Raw genomic sequence first — 14963 nt, 5'->3', positions numbered from 1 at the left:
GGCGGGGCGGGGCCAGCGGCGGTGACGTCAGGGGGCGGGGCGGTTAGCGCTCGAGGTGGTGAGCGGCGTTCCACTGAGGCTGCCGGCTGTGGGGAGAACCTTCTCCCGCGTCTGGTGCTCGCGCCGCAGATCATGTCCCTGAGGCACGGTTTCTCCCGTCTTTTTCGGGCTCAAGTGCATTCCGTCCTGAGGAAATCCGTTCATTCTGTGGCTGTGATAGGAGCCCCGTGCTCACAGGGACAGGTGAGGACTGGGACCGCGTACCTTGTTGCGAGATCCCGCTCCGTAGATTCGGCGGCGGCGTGGGGGAGGGGAGGCTGGGGCGAAACGGAGAGCGGAGGGGCGGGCGGGCGCGCGGAGAGCGCGTGGAGTCCTGTCCCCGCGGGAAGAGGCGCGCAGGGCACCTTGGTGCGACGCGGACAGCCGGCTAGCGCGCTTCGGCAGCCTCGTCTGAAAGAGCGAGGAAGTGCTGGGTCCAGCTTTGGGGATAAAGGGGCGGGAGGAAGGAAGAGGATTCCTTGGAGGGGTTGGAGGAGGGAAAGTCGGGCAGCCCACCGGTGGGAAATCGGAGAAGAGGCGATGAAAGGGAGCGCCCGTGGATTTACGGTTTCAGCGTCCTTTCTCTCAGAGCTTTGACTGGAAGGAAATTGGCGCTGGTGTCCGCAGCGGCGGGAGGACGGTCGGGGCTGTTTTGTTGTCTTGTCAGTGAAAGAAATCTGCAGGCGTGGAGCGCTCTTTGGCCGGGAAGCCCGGCCCCGACCAGCCACACGCCCACCCACCAGACGCATCTGTCTTGGCTTCTGCTTGTCCTTCCCACAACGAGTGGGTTTGAAGGTTGATTAGATCCCAGTGATGGAGTTGTTTCCCACTCCTTCCTAGTGTCTCCCCTTTCCCTGCAAGAGTTTGATGAAATAACCAGCTCTTAGAGACAGGAGTAATAGAAGGGCTGATATTGGCTTTCACACGTTTACACAGGAATTTGTTGGGAACTAAGTATAGTATAGCAGACTTCAGAGTTTTTGGGAAGTAGTGTTTTTGTTGTTTGTTTCAGTCTGCTTTCCTCACATCTAACTAATTTATGTGACAGAAAAGAAAAGGTGTGGAATATGGTCCAGCTGCAGTAAGAGAAGCTGGTTTGATGAAAAGGCTCTCCAATTTGGGTAAGTGATTAGATTTTAGATGTTTTTGAAGGGCTGATAACAGACCAGTTGAGTCTTTATCTTTTATATCCAGAGATTGCACAGTACCAACTGTGTACTTGGGAACAGTCTGCCATGACTTCCATCCTCCTTTGGATTCCATCTGCAGCTTAAGATCTACCAATGAGTCTTCATTGAAAGTCTGATTGCAATAAAGAGATTAGTGTGTGGAAGACAAAGGAGAGGAATAAGGCCGACTTGGAACAAGCTACTGGTGATTGCAAAGTACTGCTAAGAATGCTAGCTGTGACTTAACTGCACAGTCAACCTTTCCTTCACCCTAAAATTCTAGCTTTCCTAATTCATTCATGAGGTGTTTATGATTCATCTTTCTTACCAGTTTCCTCCTTTTAGCTCATCCATTTCCTGTCTAGGGTTCCTAGCTTTATATTACTGTAAGCAGGGCTTAGATCAGTGTATTATCAAATTTTCCTGATTATGAAAATCACTTGAGTTATGTGTTAAATATACAGATTCCTAAGCTCCTCCATGGAAGAGTAGTTAGATGGGTCTGGGGTGGGACCCAAACATGTACATTTTCACAGGCATCCCAGGTGAATCTGATTAGAAGTAAATCTGACCCAAAGAAAAATGCCATCTATACATGTCTTTTTAAAAGAATAACTTTACACTGAAGATGACAATCTCTGGTAACCATTATTTTTAATACTGGGTAAACCTCTGCAACCAGTCTGATGGGCTGAGCCAGGCATTGGTCAAATACAGCTATACTATACCTAGTTCTGCCTTAAGGGACTCCTGACAAGCAGCAGCTTCAGGCTCTCACACAGGATACATTTCTAATACTCAGTGGAGGCTGCTGAATGAGGGGGGAGGGGCACATTTTATAGCAGCTTCTCTTATTCATTCTTTGTAGACCTTCCTTCCTGTCACAGCTCCTGGTATTTTTCCACTCCCTCTGAGGGAAGCCGTCCTCTTAAATTCTTTAAACTCCTAACCTGAAGTGACGACGAAGCCTCAGTTTATTTGATCTTTCCTTTCACTTTTTAAAAATATTTTTAGTTTTCCAATTTATATCCTTAACCCTGTGGCTGGTTGGTGGCCTGGTATTACCAGCAATCTGAAATAGAATCTCATTGGATATTAATAAGATTGTGGCTCTCAGATTTCCAGCATGTGGTTTTGGTTAATCTCCAGGGATGTGCTGGAGAAAAGTACCAAGAGAAGTTTCCATTGCTGTATTCCTAAACAGTATCAAAATAACATGTCCTTCCAGCATTTGTAAATAAGCAGCACAGGACAAACTTCAAGGGAGAGAAGGCCCATGGAAAGGTAATTTTCACAGATTCCTTTGTACCTTGCTTCTCTGACGTCACAGGCTGCCAAAGTTGCCAAGGCATCATTTAAACTTCCTGTTTTCTGGAATGGATATATTTGACTTACACAGTGTCTGGGCTTGATTTTTCCTTTTTCCTGAGCTTAGTAAGGACACTTAATGGTTCCCCTCTCATGTAATCTTTATTTTACTATAGAGAGGACATAAGCAAAATAAAGAGTATTGTCCTGGCAAGGCTTGGGAGCAGTGCGTCTGTTCCTGATTCTGGTTAGCTATGATAGCTATGGTCATTTGTTTGCCTTTTTCTCTTCAGAAGTAGAATGAGTGTTCTGTGAATAAAGATAGCTCTAAATTAAGATTAACCATTTGAGGTCTCTATCTTTGTAATTATAGTAACTGAAAAGAGGTGACAGCCACTGGGACAATTGTCTAAATGAACTTGTTACTGTGGCCAGGACAAGGGTCCTGGAGTACAGGAAGCCAGTTGGGAGCTATTCTAGTTCTCCTCAACAAGGCTAGGGGCATTTATTCTTCCTTTTCCATTTGGTGCTCTGTCAGAATGCTTTGTTTGAGACCAGATGAGACACAAAAATCTAGTCTGCTTCAGGAAAAACTTCTGAGAGAGGAACTGAGATAGTTTTCTAAGCATAAAGATGAGATGTGACAGCTGTTCATTTGGAACAGATTGATATATGAGTTCTGGGATCTGAATTTGCATTTAGATTTTGTCCAGAATGTTAACTATCATGAGCTTCATTGTATGACAGTGATATTTCAGCCTGGCTTCTATCCTACCATTACACTAAAACTACCTTGAGCAAGCTCACGATTTGTCTGCTTTAATTTGCTGTGCTCTGTGGCTCACCTTTATCCACTTTTTTCTCAAAATTTTTCTTCTGTTAACCAAGAAACCACACTGCTGTGTCTCGTACATCCATCAGCTGGTTTATCCCAGCCACTTTGTGGAATTTTCCTCTTCTTTCTGAGAGTTATATGTAGATGTCCCCAGTGTTCTATCCCTAGCATTTTCTATAGAGGATGCCCCAAGTGATGAATCTCATCCATTCCCACCTAACTCTTTCCTCCAACCCTCACCTTCCTCTATAGGACCATGTCTGTTTCTCCAATATTGTTCTGAGGTGCTTCATCTCATACATATATGAGATCACCAACAGATGAATGAACAAAATGTGGTATATACATACAATAGGATATTATTCAGCCTCAAAAAAGGAATGAACTTTTGATAGATGCTGCTACATTGAAAAATCATTGAAAAATCATTCAGTCATGATTGAAAAATCATGTTGAGTGAAATAAGTCAGATGCAAAAGGACATATTATATGATTCCACTTATATGAAATAGCTAGAATATGCAAATTCATAGAGACAAAATAGATTATAGGTTGGGGTTGGGGAGAACAGGAAATGGAAGTTAATATATAATGGGTACAGGGCTTCTATTTGGGGTGATATAAAAGTTTTGATAAAGGATTGTGGTAAGAACAGAACAACTTCCATGATTGATTAATCCCACTGAATTGTATGCTCAAGAGCAGTTGAAATGGGAAAGTTTATGCTATAGATGTTTCTACAGTTTTTTTTAAAAAGAGACTAAAGAGATAATGACAATGAAATGTAATACACACACCTGGGACGGGAGGAGAAAAGGCCCAAAAGGATATTACTGATAAAGTTGAAACAGATGCAATATAGACTCTATGCTTTACATTAATGTTAAATTTCTTGAACTTTCCAACTGTACTTTTAAAAAAAATTTCTCTTCCCTTCCCTCCCCCCGCCCCCCAGTTGTCTGCTCTCTATATCTATTCGCTGTGTGTTCTTCTGTGTCCACTTATATTCTTGTCATCTTGCTGCATCAGCTCTCCATGTGTACAGCGCCACTCCTGGGCAGGCTGCACTTCTTTCGCGCTGGGCAGCTCTCCTTATGGGGCGCACTCCTTGTGCATGGGGCTCCCCTACATGGGGGACACCCCTGCGTGGCACATGGCACTTCTTGTGCATGTCAGCACTGCGCGTAGACCAGCTCATCACACAGGTCAGGAGGCCCTGGGTTTGAACCCTGGACCTCCCATGTGGTCGGCGGACCTCTATCCTTTGAGCCAAATCCACTTCCCCCAACTGTACTTAATGAAGTCAAATAAGTGATTATCCTTGTTCTTAGGAAATATATAGGGAAGTATTAAGTGTTCAAGGATGATGATATATAAAACCTCTCAAATGCTTAGAAAATGGATAGAGCAATAGAATGGTCGAATAAATGTGGCAAAATGCTAAAAGTTGGTAAATCTGGGTATGTAGGTAGAGGGTATACTAGAGTACTCTGCATTGTTATTTGGATTATTTTGGTAACTGTCCTGAAAGTTTGAATTATTTCAAAACAAAAAGCAAAAGAAAAGTGATGTTATTAGCCATTTATTATTGCCTAGAATTGATTAAATTAACATATTTCTAATTTTTAATGTATTTTTTATTAGAGAAGTTGTGAGCTTTCAAAACAATCATGCATAATGTGCAGAATTCCCATATATCACCCCTCTACGAACACCTTACATTGTTGTGGAACATTAATTACAGATTATGAAAGGATATCATCAGACTATTACCACTAACTATGGTCTATAGCTTACATATATGTTTTCCATACACCTATTATTAACACCATGTATTAGTATTGTACATTTGTTATGGTTCATTGGAAGAAACTCTCATATTTGTAGTATTAACCACAGTCCATCTTCCACCACTTAGTTCACAGTGTTATACAGTTCCATGCCTTGTACAGTCTATTCAAAGTATATAATCAGTGATGTAGTAGGTGGGTGCCCAACTTCTTGAGCCACATCTGCTTCCTCCCATTTTTTCTTGTTGGATGACTTAACTTGATGATGGTAGAGATGGTAAGCTGGCATTTACTCACCTCACTCTGTCCAGCCTCAGAAGGAGATGAATTCTCAGCTAGTTAATCAACTGCTTTTTGCTGTCTGCCATCTTGTGGTTTAGGGTTTTCTTGTCGTCTGTGTCAGTAAGTGAAGTTGCGGTGTACCATAGTTCAAATGGCTACTCACCTTAGCCTCATCTCCTTGATTTTCTTTATCCTCTTAACTGCCATCTTCTCTAGACTGAGTTTGGTAAGTAGGGTCCCTGTTGCTACATGGTCTATAACGCTGATATATATATGGTCTGCCTTGTTCTCCTGCACCCTGGTTGTCAGCACCCTCTGTCACTTCTTGTCCAGAAGGGTTGTTATACTGTGGTCATTGCCTATAAGGTACCTACATGTAGTGAGGTGGGAACTGTCACCTGCAGTAGAGCCAGTGCTGCTGGGTCTGACCTTTGGGAGAACACTCCGATCCCTCATTCTCCCCCCGCTCCCATTCTGGTAATTCTGCTGGTAATTGTACAGAGGACCCTACCTCTTCTTGCCCTAGTCTTCCCAGCTGCACCCTGGGCTCAGGGGAATCGAATTATTCCATAGGGCTCATGGTACTATGGGTTTTTCTCCTGGTGAATACCTCCAAGACTCAGATATTACCTCTTCCAAGAAGTCCTCCTGGCTCTTCCCGGGTCTGAGTCATCACCTCGTCTCTGTTCCCACCACACCCCATGCAGAGCTATATCATAGCAGGTAGTGTTGGACTATATTTCTTTGTCTACCTCTTCACCAGATTCCTTGAGGGCTGCAACTATAACTCAGCAGAGTCTCAGGCACAAAATGAATGCACAGTACAGTTTTTTGAAGGTGACCAAGCCCTGTGCTTCTGGAAAACAGCAAAGTTCAAGAAATCTCCCAACCCTCTGTCTTCCAGAAAATGGCTTACTGCAAAGAACTACCCTTTCTCATACGATTTTTTAAAAGATTTATTTATTCCCCACCCCTTGTTGTTTGTGCTCGCTGTCTGCTCTCTGTGTCCACTTGTGTGCTCTCTGTGCTTGTCTTCTCTTTAGGAGGCACTAGGAACTGAACCTGGGACCTCCCTTATGGGAGAGAGGTGCTCAATTGCTTGAGCCACCTCAGCTCCCTGCTTTCTTGTGTGTCTCATTGTCTTTCCTGTTCGTGTCTCTCTGTTGAGTCATCTTGTTGTGTCAGCTCACCGCACCTGCCCTTTGCACTAGTTTGCTGTCTTGCTCATCTTCTCTCCTGGAGGCACCAGGAACTGAACCCAGGACTTTCCATGTGGTGGGCAGGAGCTCAGTTGCTTTAGCCACATCTACTCCCCTGCCCGTATGATTTTTGACAATTCCTTGTTTACCTATGACAAGGCCAGACAGACTCTCCAAATTCCCATTCTTTGCCTGATACAAGTTGAACTGCTTGTCTCCACTGATGAATCAGAACAAAATGTTTGTTCATCAAACTTTGCTTAAGTGTCTTTTCTTCCTCCAGATCCTTGAACTTAAGTTCATCTCCTCCAAATAGGCTGCTTCAACAGAAAATACTCTCAAGTCTACTATCTGATCATGCCAACATTCCACCCTACTTCCCTACACCTGGTTCTTCTCTAAAAAAGAAAAACCTCTTTAGTCTAACCCTTAAGATGCTTGCTAATCTTATGGTCAGAGTGTTCTCCCTATTGCAATAGTCTTCATCTTTTCTTTCTTTTGCAAAAGCCCCTTTCTCCCTTTCTAGTAATCCTTTTGAATAAAGTCTTACCTTACCAAGTCTGGATTTGGGATTTTTTCTTCTTATGGTTTTTAAATTTAAAAAAATTTTTTTTAGGTCCTGGGGCCAGGATTGAACCCCAGACCTTGTATGTAAGAAGCCAACGCTCAAACCCCTGGATTCCCCCCCTCCCATTGTCTGCTCTCGTATCCATTTGCTGTATGTTCTTCTGTGTCTGGTTGCATTCTCTGCTGCACCAGGAACCTGTGTCTCTTTTGGTTGTGTCATCTTGCTGCGTAAGCTCTCCATGTGTGTTGTGCCACTCCTGGGCGGGCTGTGCTTTTTTCGTGTTGGGTGGCTCTCCTTGCAGGGCACACTCCTTGCACGTGGGGCTCCCCTATGCTAGGGACACCCCTGCGTAGCATGGTACTCCTTGCACGTGGCAGCACTGCTCATGGGCCAGCTCATCACACGGACCAGGAGGCCCAGGGTTCAAACTCTGGACCTCCTATATGGTAGGTTGACGCTCTATCAGTAGAACCACATCCACTTCCCTGGATTTGTTTTTAATTTGACAAAGGAAAATGAGGCAAACCATGGCTTTCTTCTGTGACTTCATTCACATCTGTTTCCATGGGATTTTCCCAGGTGACTATTTCCTTCCTCCCAAAATGACCTGCTATTCAGAAGCTACTTGGTTTCCCAGATTTTTAAGAATGTATAACTCAAATAATAACTGTCATATATCTTATATATCTCATATTTTTTGACTTTTGTAATAAATTGGAAAATTTCTTCAAGCTAAGTGTTTGTAGGTGATAACCAGGAAGTTGACTGCTTTCTTCAAGTAAGCACTAACCTCTAGTTATTTTAGAGAGATGCTGCATTATTTCTTTGTTATGCAAAATAGCACAATTCAGAGGCTCAGAACCTAAGGGATTACTATGACTGGTTTAAATAATTTAATTCCTGAATAAATTTACTTGTCCTTCCCTATTTAATGACCAAATTCTCTGGGTACTGAGTATTAATATAACAAATGTGGTAATGTTTAGATTTAAAGAGAAAAAAAAAACCTTCCCTGTGTCTCATCATCCTGTGTCCCACTTACCTTCCACAGAGAACTGATTAATAGGAAAAGTAGTAAAAAACTCCTTTTGTGTGATCCACGAATTCAGTCATAGCAAGGTGTGGTGGTGTGGTTAGGACTTTCAGAGATTTGGTATTTTAAGATTTATCTGGCCTTGCCTTTCTTTCAGAGGGAATGTAGAAAATTTGAGATTTATGTGAGAGCTGGACTCTTCAGGAGCCATTTCAATAAGAAATTTCGGGGCCTATATTTGTTGGCTGCTTTTCACCACAAACTCTGCTTTTGTCAAACTGACGTAGTACTATTACAAACAGGTTTTGGGAAGTCTTAGGTTACATCATCAGTTTCACGGAAAGGAAGAGAAAAAAAAAAAACAATGGGTATGGTGTGGAGAAATACCACCAAGTTGCTTCATCTAGTTGAACTAATATGAACTCCTTAGCATGTACTATCTTGTTTCCTCCTCACCACTGTGTGAGGTAGGACAGGCTTAGAGACTGAACTTGGTTAAAGAGCTTGACTCTTCCAGGAAGTCAGGGGCCAAAAGGCAGATTCTTTCCTTTGCACTTGGCCCACTGTGTCCACTGGTGTGTACCCTATATTTTCAGCCTAGAATAGTATGGAATGCAGTCTGTCTGGTTTGAGGTTCCTTCTGAAGACTCAAAAGGACGCCACCATAGCCCAGGATCTGGGGCAGAGAACTACACATCTGTACTGGTAACTGGTGAAGCTGTAGCACCAACCTAATGTGTCTCCCTTTAAATCCTTTCTGAAAAAAGGTAGAATGTAAAGAATAATTGAACAAAAATACACATTTTACAGAACAGAACTTATTCTGAAGGGATGTTCCCATCTCTTCTGGTTAGATATCGGATAGTTTGAAGTTTTGTAAACATGTGAACAATAGCAGATCTTTTGTTTTCAGAGAAGCTCAACACAACAGTCTTGTTCTGAATGTGGGAAAATGTTGCTGTGAATTGGGGACCAGAGATACCTCCCTCTTACTTCCACCCCTGCCTGTGCTGGGACCAGGCTGCTAAGGTGCTGTTAACTGACCGTCTCTCCAAGAAAGCCTGAGCTGGTTCACTGTGATCATGCTTAGAGGGCTGGCAGAGTTTGGTTCAGAGGAGTACACATTACTAAGCCCATCTTCAGAAGATGGTACCCTCTGGTCTCCTTTGGCAAGAAGGTCAGATGTAGCCAATATACTAATTAGCAGGAAATATACAACTGGTATGTGAGTTATCTCTTGGCTCAGTTTTGTGTTTTTAGCCAAATTTGGAGCTTGTTTTGTACTTGGATTTTTTTTAACTTCAGGATAAAATTCATCAAAGGCATTCAGGCAAAGGCACCATATTTGTATCACTTGAATTTACATGAGCTTAATTCTGGAACACATTTCCTAGTGGACTGGTGTGAAGTGACTGGCCTGGATCGGGGGTAACCTTTCATCCTAGAGCCCCCAGTGCCACTATCCCTTTCTCTGTCTTCTGCAGTTGTGATCTTCTCTGCCTTTGAGAACACCTACCTGCTGCAGAGGCAATAGGAGAGTAGAGTGGGAAGGAAGGACATGTTGAGAGCACTGAGTGAAGCAGTCGCCTCCAGGAATCTGAAGAACAAATATGTCTACGTGTGTGATATTTCTTTCCCTAATGCACCAAATTTAATTTGGAGACTGGATGTAAGGAAGCAAAGAGCTGATTTCTATATACCTCAAGACATGGTTTTGTATCTGCCAATAGAGTATTTGAGTCTATAATTCTAAAAACCATTGATACCCTGTCAGCACCAAATAAGATCTGAGAGCCTTAGTTTTTCTTCAGGTTTTACTGACTTGTTATTCTGACAAGTAATAAACATTTCTATACTGTTCATAGTTTGAAAAAACTGCACACTAAGAGCCCCTAGCTCTTTTACAAATTCATTTTTCTGGGCTACCTGTGGTTCAGTAGACTCTCTCATGTGCCAGCCCACTTTGAAATCCCTCTCTCGCCATGTGCTGGGAGACTTGGTAGCACCTGGAGCCAACTGTAAGTGGAAATTAGAACAGTCAGAAGAATGGGGCATGTTTATGCTGTTGACAAATACCTACTTGTAACATTGTCTTATGTGAGTCTCTAACTAAAAAGTGATTCAGATTTGCTCTAAAACAGCTATCTATTACAGTTGGAGCTATTCAGTTTGCTAATAAGCTACATTTTTCCTCCTGGAAAGTGTGGATAATGATACCAGCACAAGATGTGAGGATTAGCAGGTATCTGTAAAGAGTCTAGCACAGTGTGGTGTGTGGAGGTAGACAATTATGTTTCATGTCCTTTCTTTCCTGTCATTGGCCTCTTTCAGGGATTCACTCACTAGTGATCAGGACCCTGATAAAGAAGTGCTGTTCACAGGTACACTTAGGTCAAATAAGGGAGGGCTCTTCTGATTTCTTCCCCACTGCCTGGTTGCATCATTTTGTTGTTGCATTTGTGTTTTCCTTTCCACTCTGATGGAGCTTCCAAAGATTTATCAAGGCCAAAGGGAATATCTGGGCCTAAAAGATCAGAGTAGTATTCAGTGTATTTTTATTACCAGCACTGGGGAGAGAAGCAGTGAGGTTGTGCCAATGTATGAGTTTTATTTTTTTTCCCACTGCAAATGGAATATGAGAGCCCTTTCAAATTTGTTCCTGGTCTCTTTCACATGAAAGCTTCTCTGAAGTTTCAGGCTCATCTTGAACTGTTTATACCTTCTTAAAAGAGAGGAAAAAGGAGCAATGAAACACTAGGTCTCACCTAATCTAAACTTGCAGGTGCGTTGACCTGAAGCACAAAGAGTTAGAGGAAAGGACAGCTCTCTCAAGCATGGCAGGCAGATACTGCTTCTATATTATAATATTTGCTCTTTTCACTATTACCCTGAGATTCTTTAAAAATCCAACCATTACTTATGCCCAATGAAGTAGAAGAAGTAGAGCTCTCTCATAAAGTAATAGCTTCAGTATTACCCAATTCATCCTGCTCTTTCAAAGGGATGAATCAGCCTCCCCACTTCTCTCAAAAACTTGTAACCTGTGGGCTACAGTTCATGTGCTCTGTAACCTCATACTGCATTATTCCAATATTCATAATTTCCATTCCTATTAAATTGTTCAACTGTTTCCAGATATGACATGTACATTTCTTCTTTCAGGCCCTTGTTTACGTCTTTTAGAAACCAGTTCTGGGTTCTACTCTGCTTGCCCTCTGTTGCTACAGTGCTATTGTTTCCATGAGTATTAGAGAATAAAGCCTCTAATAGATTACATGAGGTTGGCATAGTGGATTCAGCTCTGTAATGAAATAGAAGTTAAAAATAGTATAAGCTGACAATCCTAGAGCAACATATGCTTTTGAGGTCTTAATCATTTAAAGGTTATAGCAGAATAAAAAAAAAATACAGTGGCACAGATTGCAACTGTCCACCCAAATCCATTCTCAGCCCCTTCTGGATAAAGGCTAGATCTACATTTCCTGGCCAATGCAATGAGGAGTGATGTCTCTTGTAGGGCAAAGACTTTAAAAGAGGAAGTGTGCCTTCTCAATGTTTTCTTCCCCTTTCACTCCTTAAGCCCGGGGAGACCTAGCCTTAGCCACATAGATGGCCAGACCCTAGGGAAGGCAGAGTCACCAGCCAAGGAGTCTGGTCCCTGCATCACTGCATGAAGGAAAGCTTTCTTTGGCCTAGAATACCTGCCCTGGACTGTTAAATGAACAAGAAGCAAATCTAATGTGTTAGAACCATTATTTTGAAGGGTTTGTTATGGCAGTTTTGCTTTCTCTAACTAATAATCTTATTAAAAAGACTATCATGGGTTATGTTTATGCATAGAGGTCTGTAAGGATAGAGCAGTTAATAGTCAAACCTGGAGAGTGAGATTGGGAATTTGTACTGTTATATACTTCCTAATTAGTTTTACAATTAGAATTTGCCAGTAAGGAAGAGAACAAAAGAATAGCAAAATAGTGTTGGTACAAACTCTCCTTGTTCTAGGAGTCATTTTTTTTTCTTTTAAGATTTATTTATTTCTCTCCCCTTCCCCCCCTGCCCCAGTTGTCTGTTCTCTGTGTCTGTTTGCTGCATGTTCTTCTTTGTCCGCTTCTGTTGTCAGCAGCACAGGAATCTGTGTTTCTTTTTGTTGTATCATCTTGTGTCAGCTCTCCGTGGTGCGGCGCCATTCCTGGGCAGGCTGAACTTTCTTTTGCACCGGGCGGCTCTTCTTACGGGGCGCACTCCTTGCGCGTGGGGCTCCCCTACACGGAGGACACCCCTGCGTGGCATGGCACTCCTTGCGCTCATCAGCACTGCACGTGGGCCAGCTCCACACAGGCCAGGGAGGCCCGGGGTTTGGACCATGGACCTCCCATGTGGTAGATGGACGCCCTAACCACTCTGGCCAAGTCCGCTTCCCCACATTCTGTTTTGATAGAGCTAGATTTAGTGCTCACCCTAACATTCTACCTATTGTTATGAAGTAGTTAAAAATGGAAAAGACTAGTATTTACACTAAAAATAATAAAAAATAATGCATAATTCACTGGAATATGGGAAACTTGGGTAGGAAAATATTCTGAGCTGTCGAAATACATCCTTTGTTCTTATAAGTGTTGGAATCACAAGCAATTCTTTGGGAGACAAACGGTAGTAAAAAAAAAAAAAAAAAAAAGAACTTGAAGCCCCCAGCATGGTTTTGAATCCAGGTTCTGGTTCTTAGCAGCTGCGTGGCCTTAGGCAATTTACTTCTTTACTTCAGTTTCCTCATCTAACAATCATATTTAGTTACTTCGTAGGATTGTTGTGAGACTAAAATAGGAATTTGTGTTGAGTAATTAGAACAGTGTCCGGGATCTTATAGTCTATAAATGTTAGAGATATTTCTCTCATTTTTAGGGTGCTGTAGGTCCCCAGATTGGTCTTTTATTTTAAAACATATTTTCTATACATGTATTTCTATCCCAGATTAATATTATAGTACTTAATTTTCTTTAGCTTTTTGGATATCTGAGGTCTAATTGCTACCATTTTGTGATTGTTAGATTAACAACTCTTGGCGTCACTTCTGAAAGCCAGCTTCCTCTTCTGTAAAATAGTATTCATAATAGGATCTGCCTCACAGGAATGCTGGGAGGATAATTCTGCCACATAGTTGTGTGAAATTTTAAATCTTACTGTGATAAAATGAGTATGGTGTCACAAGTTATTGGTGGAAAGCTGTAAACTGGACTAGCACACACTTAATCTTGTCTTATTTGTTTTCAGGTTGTAGCCTCAAAGATTTTGGAGATTTGAGTTTTACTCCAGTCCCCAAAGATGATCTCTATAATAACCTAATAGTGAATCCTCGCTCAGTGGGCCTTGCCAATCAGGAACTGGCCGAGGTGGTTAGTAGAGCTGTGTCAAGTGGCTACCGCTGCGTTACAGTGGGAGGAGACCACAGGTGAGCTGGCAACATGGGTAGTGGATGGGCTAGTTTACTTGGTGCTTTGGGCTAATAATTTAGCTGCTTTTGTCTCAGTTTCCTAACCTGGAGAAAAATGCCATACAGATTTTAAGGGTATGGTGTATGTAATAGCATTTTTTAAATTAGAGTAAAACTTTATTTTCATTCATATTTCATTTAACATTTCAAGTTAGGTTTTGCTTGAAGATGAGCATAACAACAGATATCCTAAATCTCATAAGACATTGTTTTCACACTGTTCAACTGAGTGAGGCATGGGGTTTCAGGTCCCCCATATTGACATCTAACATTCCACCCCTTGAGATTTTACCTCTAGATACAGAAAGAAAAACTAACATCAATATAAAAGAATCAAGTTGCATGAGGGTACAGTAATTAGCTCTTGTGTTACATACTTGCCAACTCTGTAGGGCTGTCATGATGATGAATGGTTTTGTTTTCCTCCCACAAAGTTCAATGTCAATTTTTGGTTTGGTTTTTAGTAAAATGTCAGACCATATAAAAATGCTGCACTGATTTCACTACATACATTAAAAAGAGTGGGAGTCTGGCAATTTTTAATTCTTCATTATGAGTTCAAGCTGAAATATGACTATTATTGATGCGGTCCATTGAACATACTAATTCCAAGTTTGGTGACCATCAGCAAACTGACACCTGCAATTAAGCCTGCAGGCATACATTTTCCAGAGTGGTAGAATCTCATTCCCAAAATGCCAGCCAAAGTTCCAGATGTAGCTAGGAAAACCCAAATGTTCCTTGGATCCTGAGATAGCTGATAAGCACCCAGGCCTGCTAAACCCCCAAAGAAGAGTCCAGCAGCCAGGAATGGGACATTACCTGCTTTTGCATAACCAATGATCCCACCAGAAGCAACCAGTGCTGCATAGCCAAAGCCAAACCAATGTAAAGGTACTTCTGAGCTGTTCCTTCTGCACTGTTCCTTGTTCACTCTGTCCAGCAGGGAGACTACACCAGGCCTGCAGTGGCTGCACCGCTCTCCCGAAGGTCAGCGCTGGGCCACCGGGAAGCAGAGGTCTTGGGGCCAGTTGTAATAGCATTTTAATGTCTAAGATCATGAGCTGCTGGGGAACATACAGTTTTTTATGTATGAGGATATGTACATTCAGACACAGCAAGTTCAGAAGTAGACTAAATGACAATTTTAGGGACAGTGTTTCATTCTTCTTGGCTCTTGAAACACTTTCTTGAGAAACCTATCTTATGACTTTCATTTAGCAATTTTGAAGATTTAGAAGAATTCATCAAT

General features: G+C 42.2%; 1 protein-coding gene across 1 annotated transcript in view; it reads left to right on the top strand.

Annotated features, from left to right (window-relative positions):
- Window positions 1-31: 31 nt before the first annotated feature.
- The window catches only part of ARG2 (arginase 2), a 23360-nt gene continuing 8428 nt past the window's right edge, over window positions 32-14963 (top strand). The window contains exons 1-3 of the mRNA XM_004477308.5: window positions 32-243; window positions 1088-1160; window positions 13492-13669. Coding sequence (XP_004477365.1) covers window positions 133-243; window positions 1088-1160; window positions 13492-13669 — 362 coding nt within the window. The 5' untranslated portion in view covers window positions 32-132. The remainder of the gene's footprint in view (window positions 244-1087; window positions 1161-13491; window positions 13670-14963) is intronic.

Source organism: Dasypus novemcinctus, chromosome 3, assembly GCF_030445035.2.
Source record: "Dasypus novemcinctus isolate mDasNov1 chromosome 3, mDasNov1.1.hap2, whole genome shotgun sequence".
NCBI lineage: Eukaryota > Metazoa > Chordata > Mammalia > Cingulata > Dasypodidae > Dasypus > Dasypus novemcinctus.
Note: the sequence above shows the minus strand (reverse complement) of the source record. Positions and strands in the feature narration are given on the sequence as shown.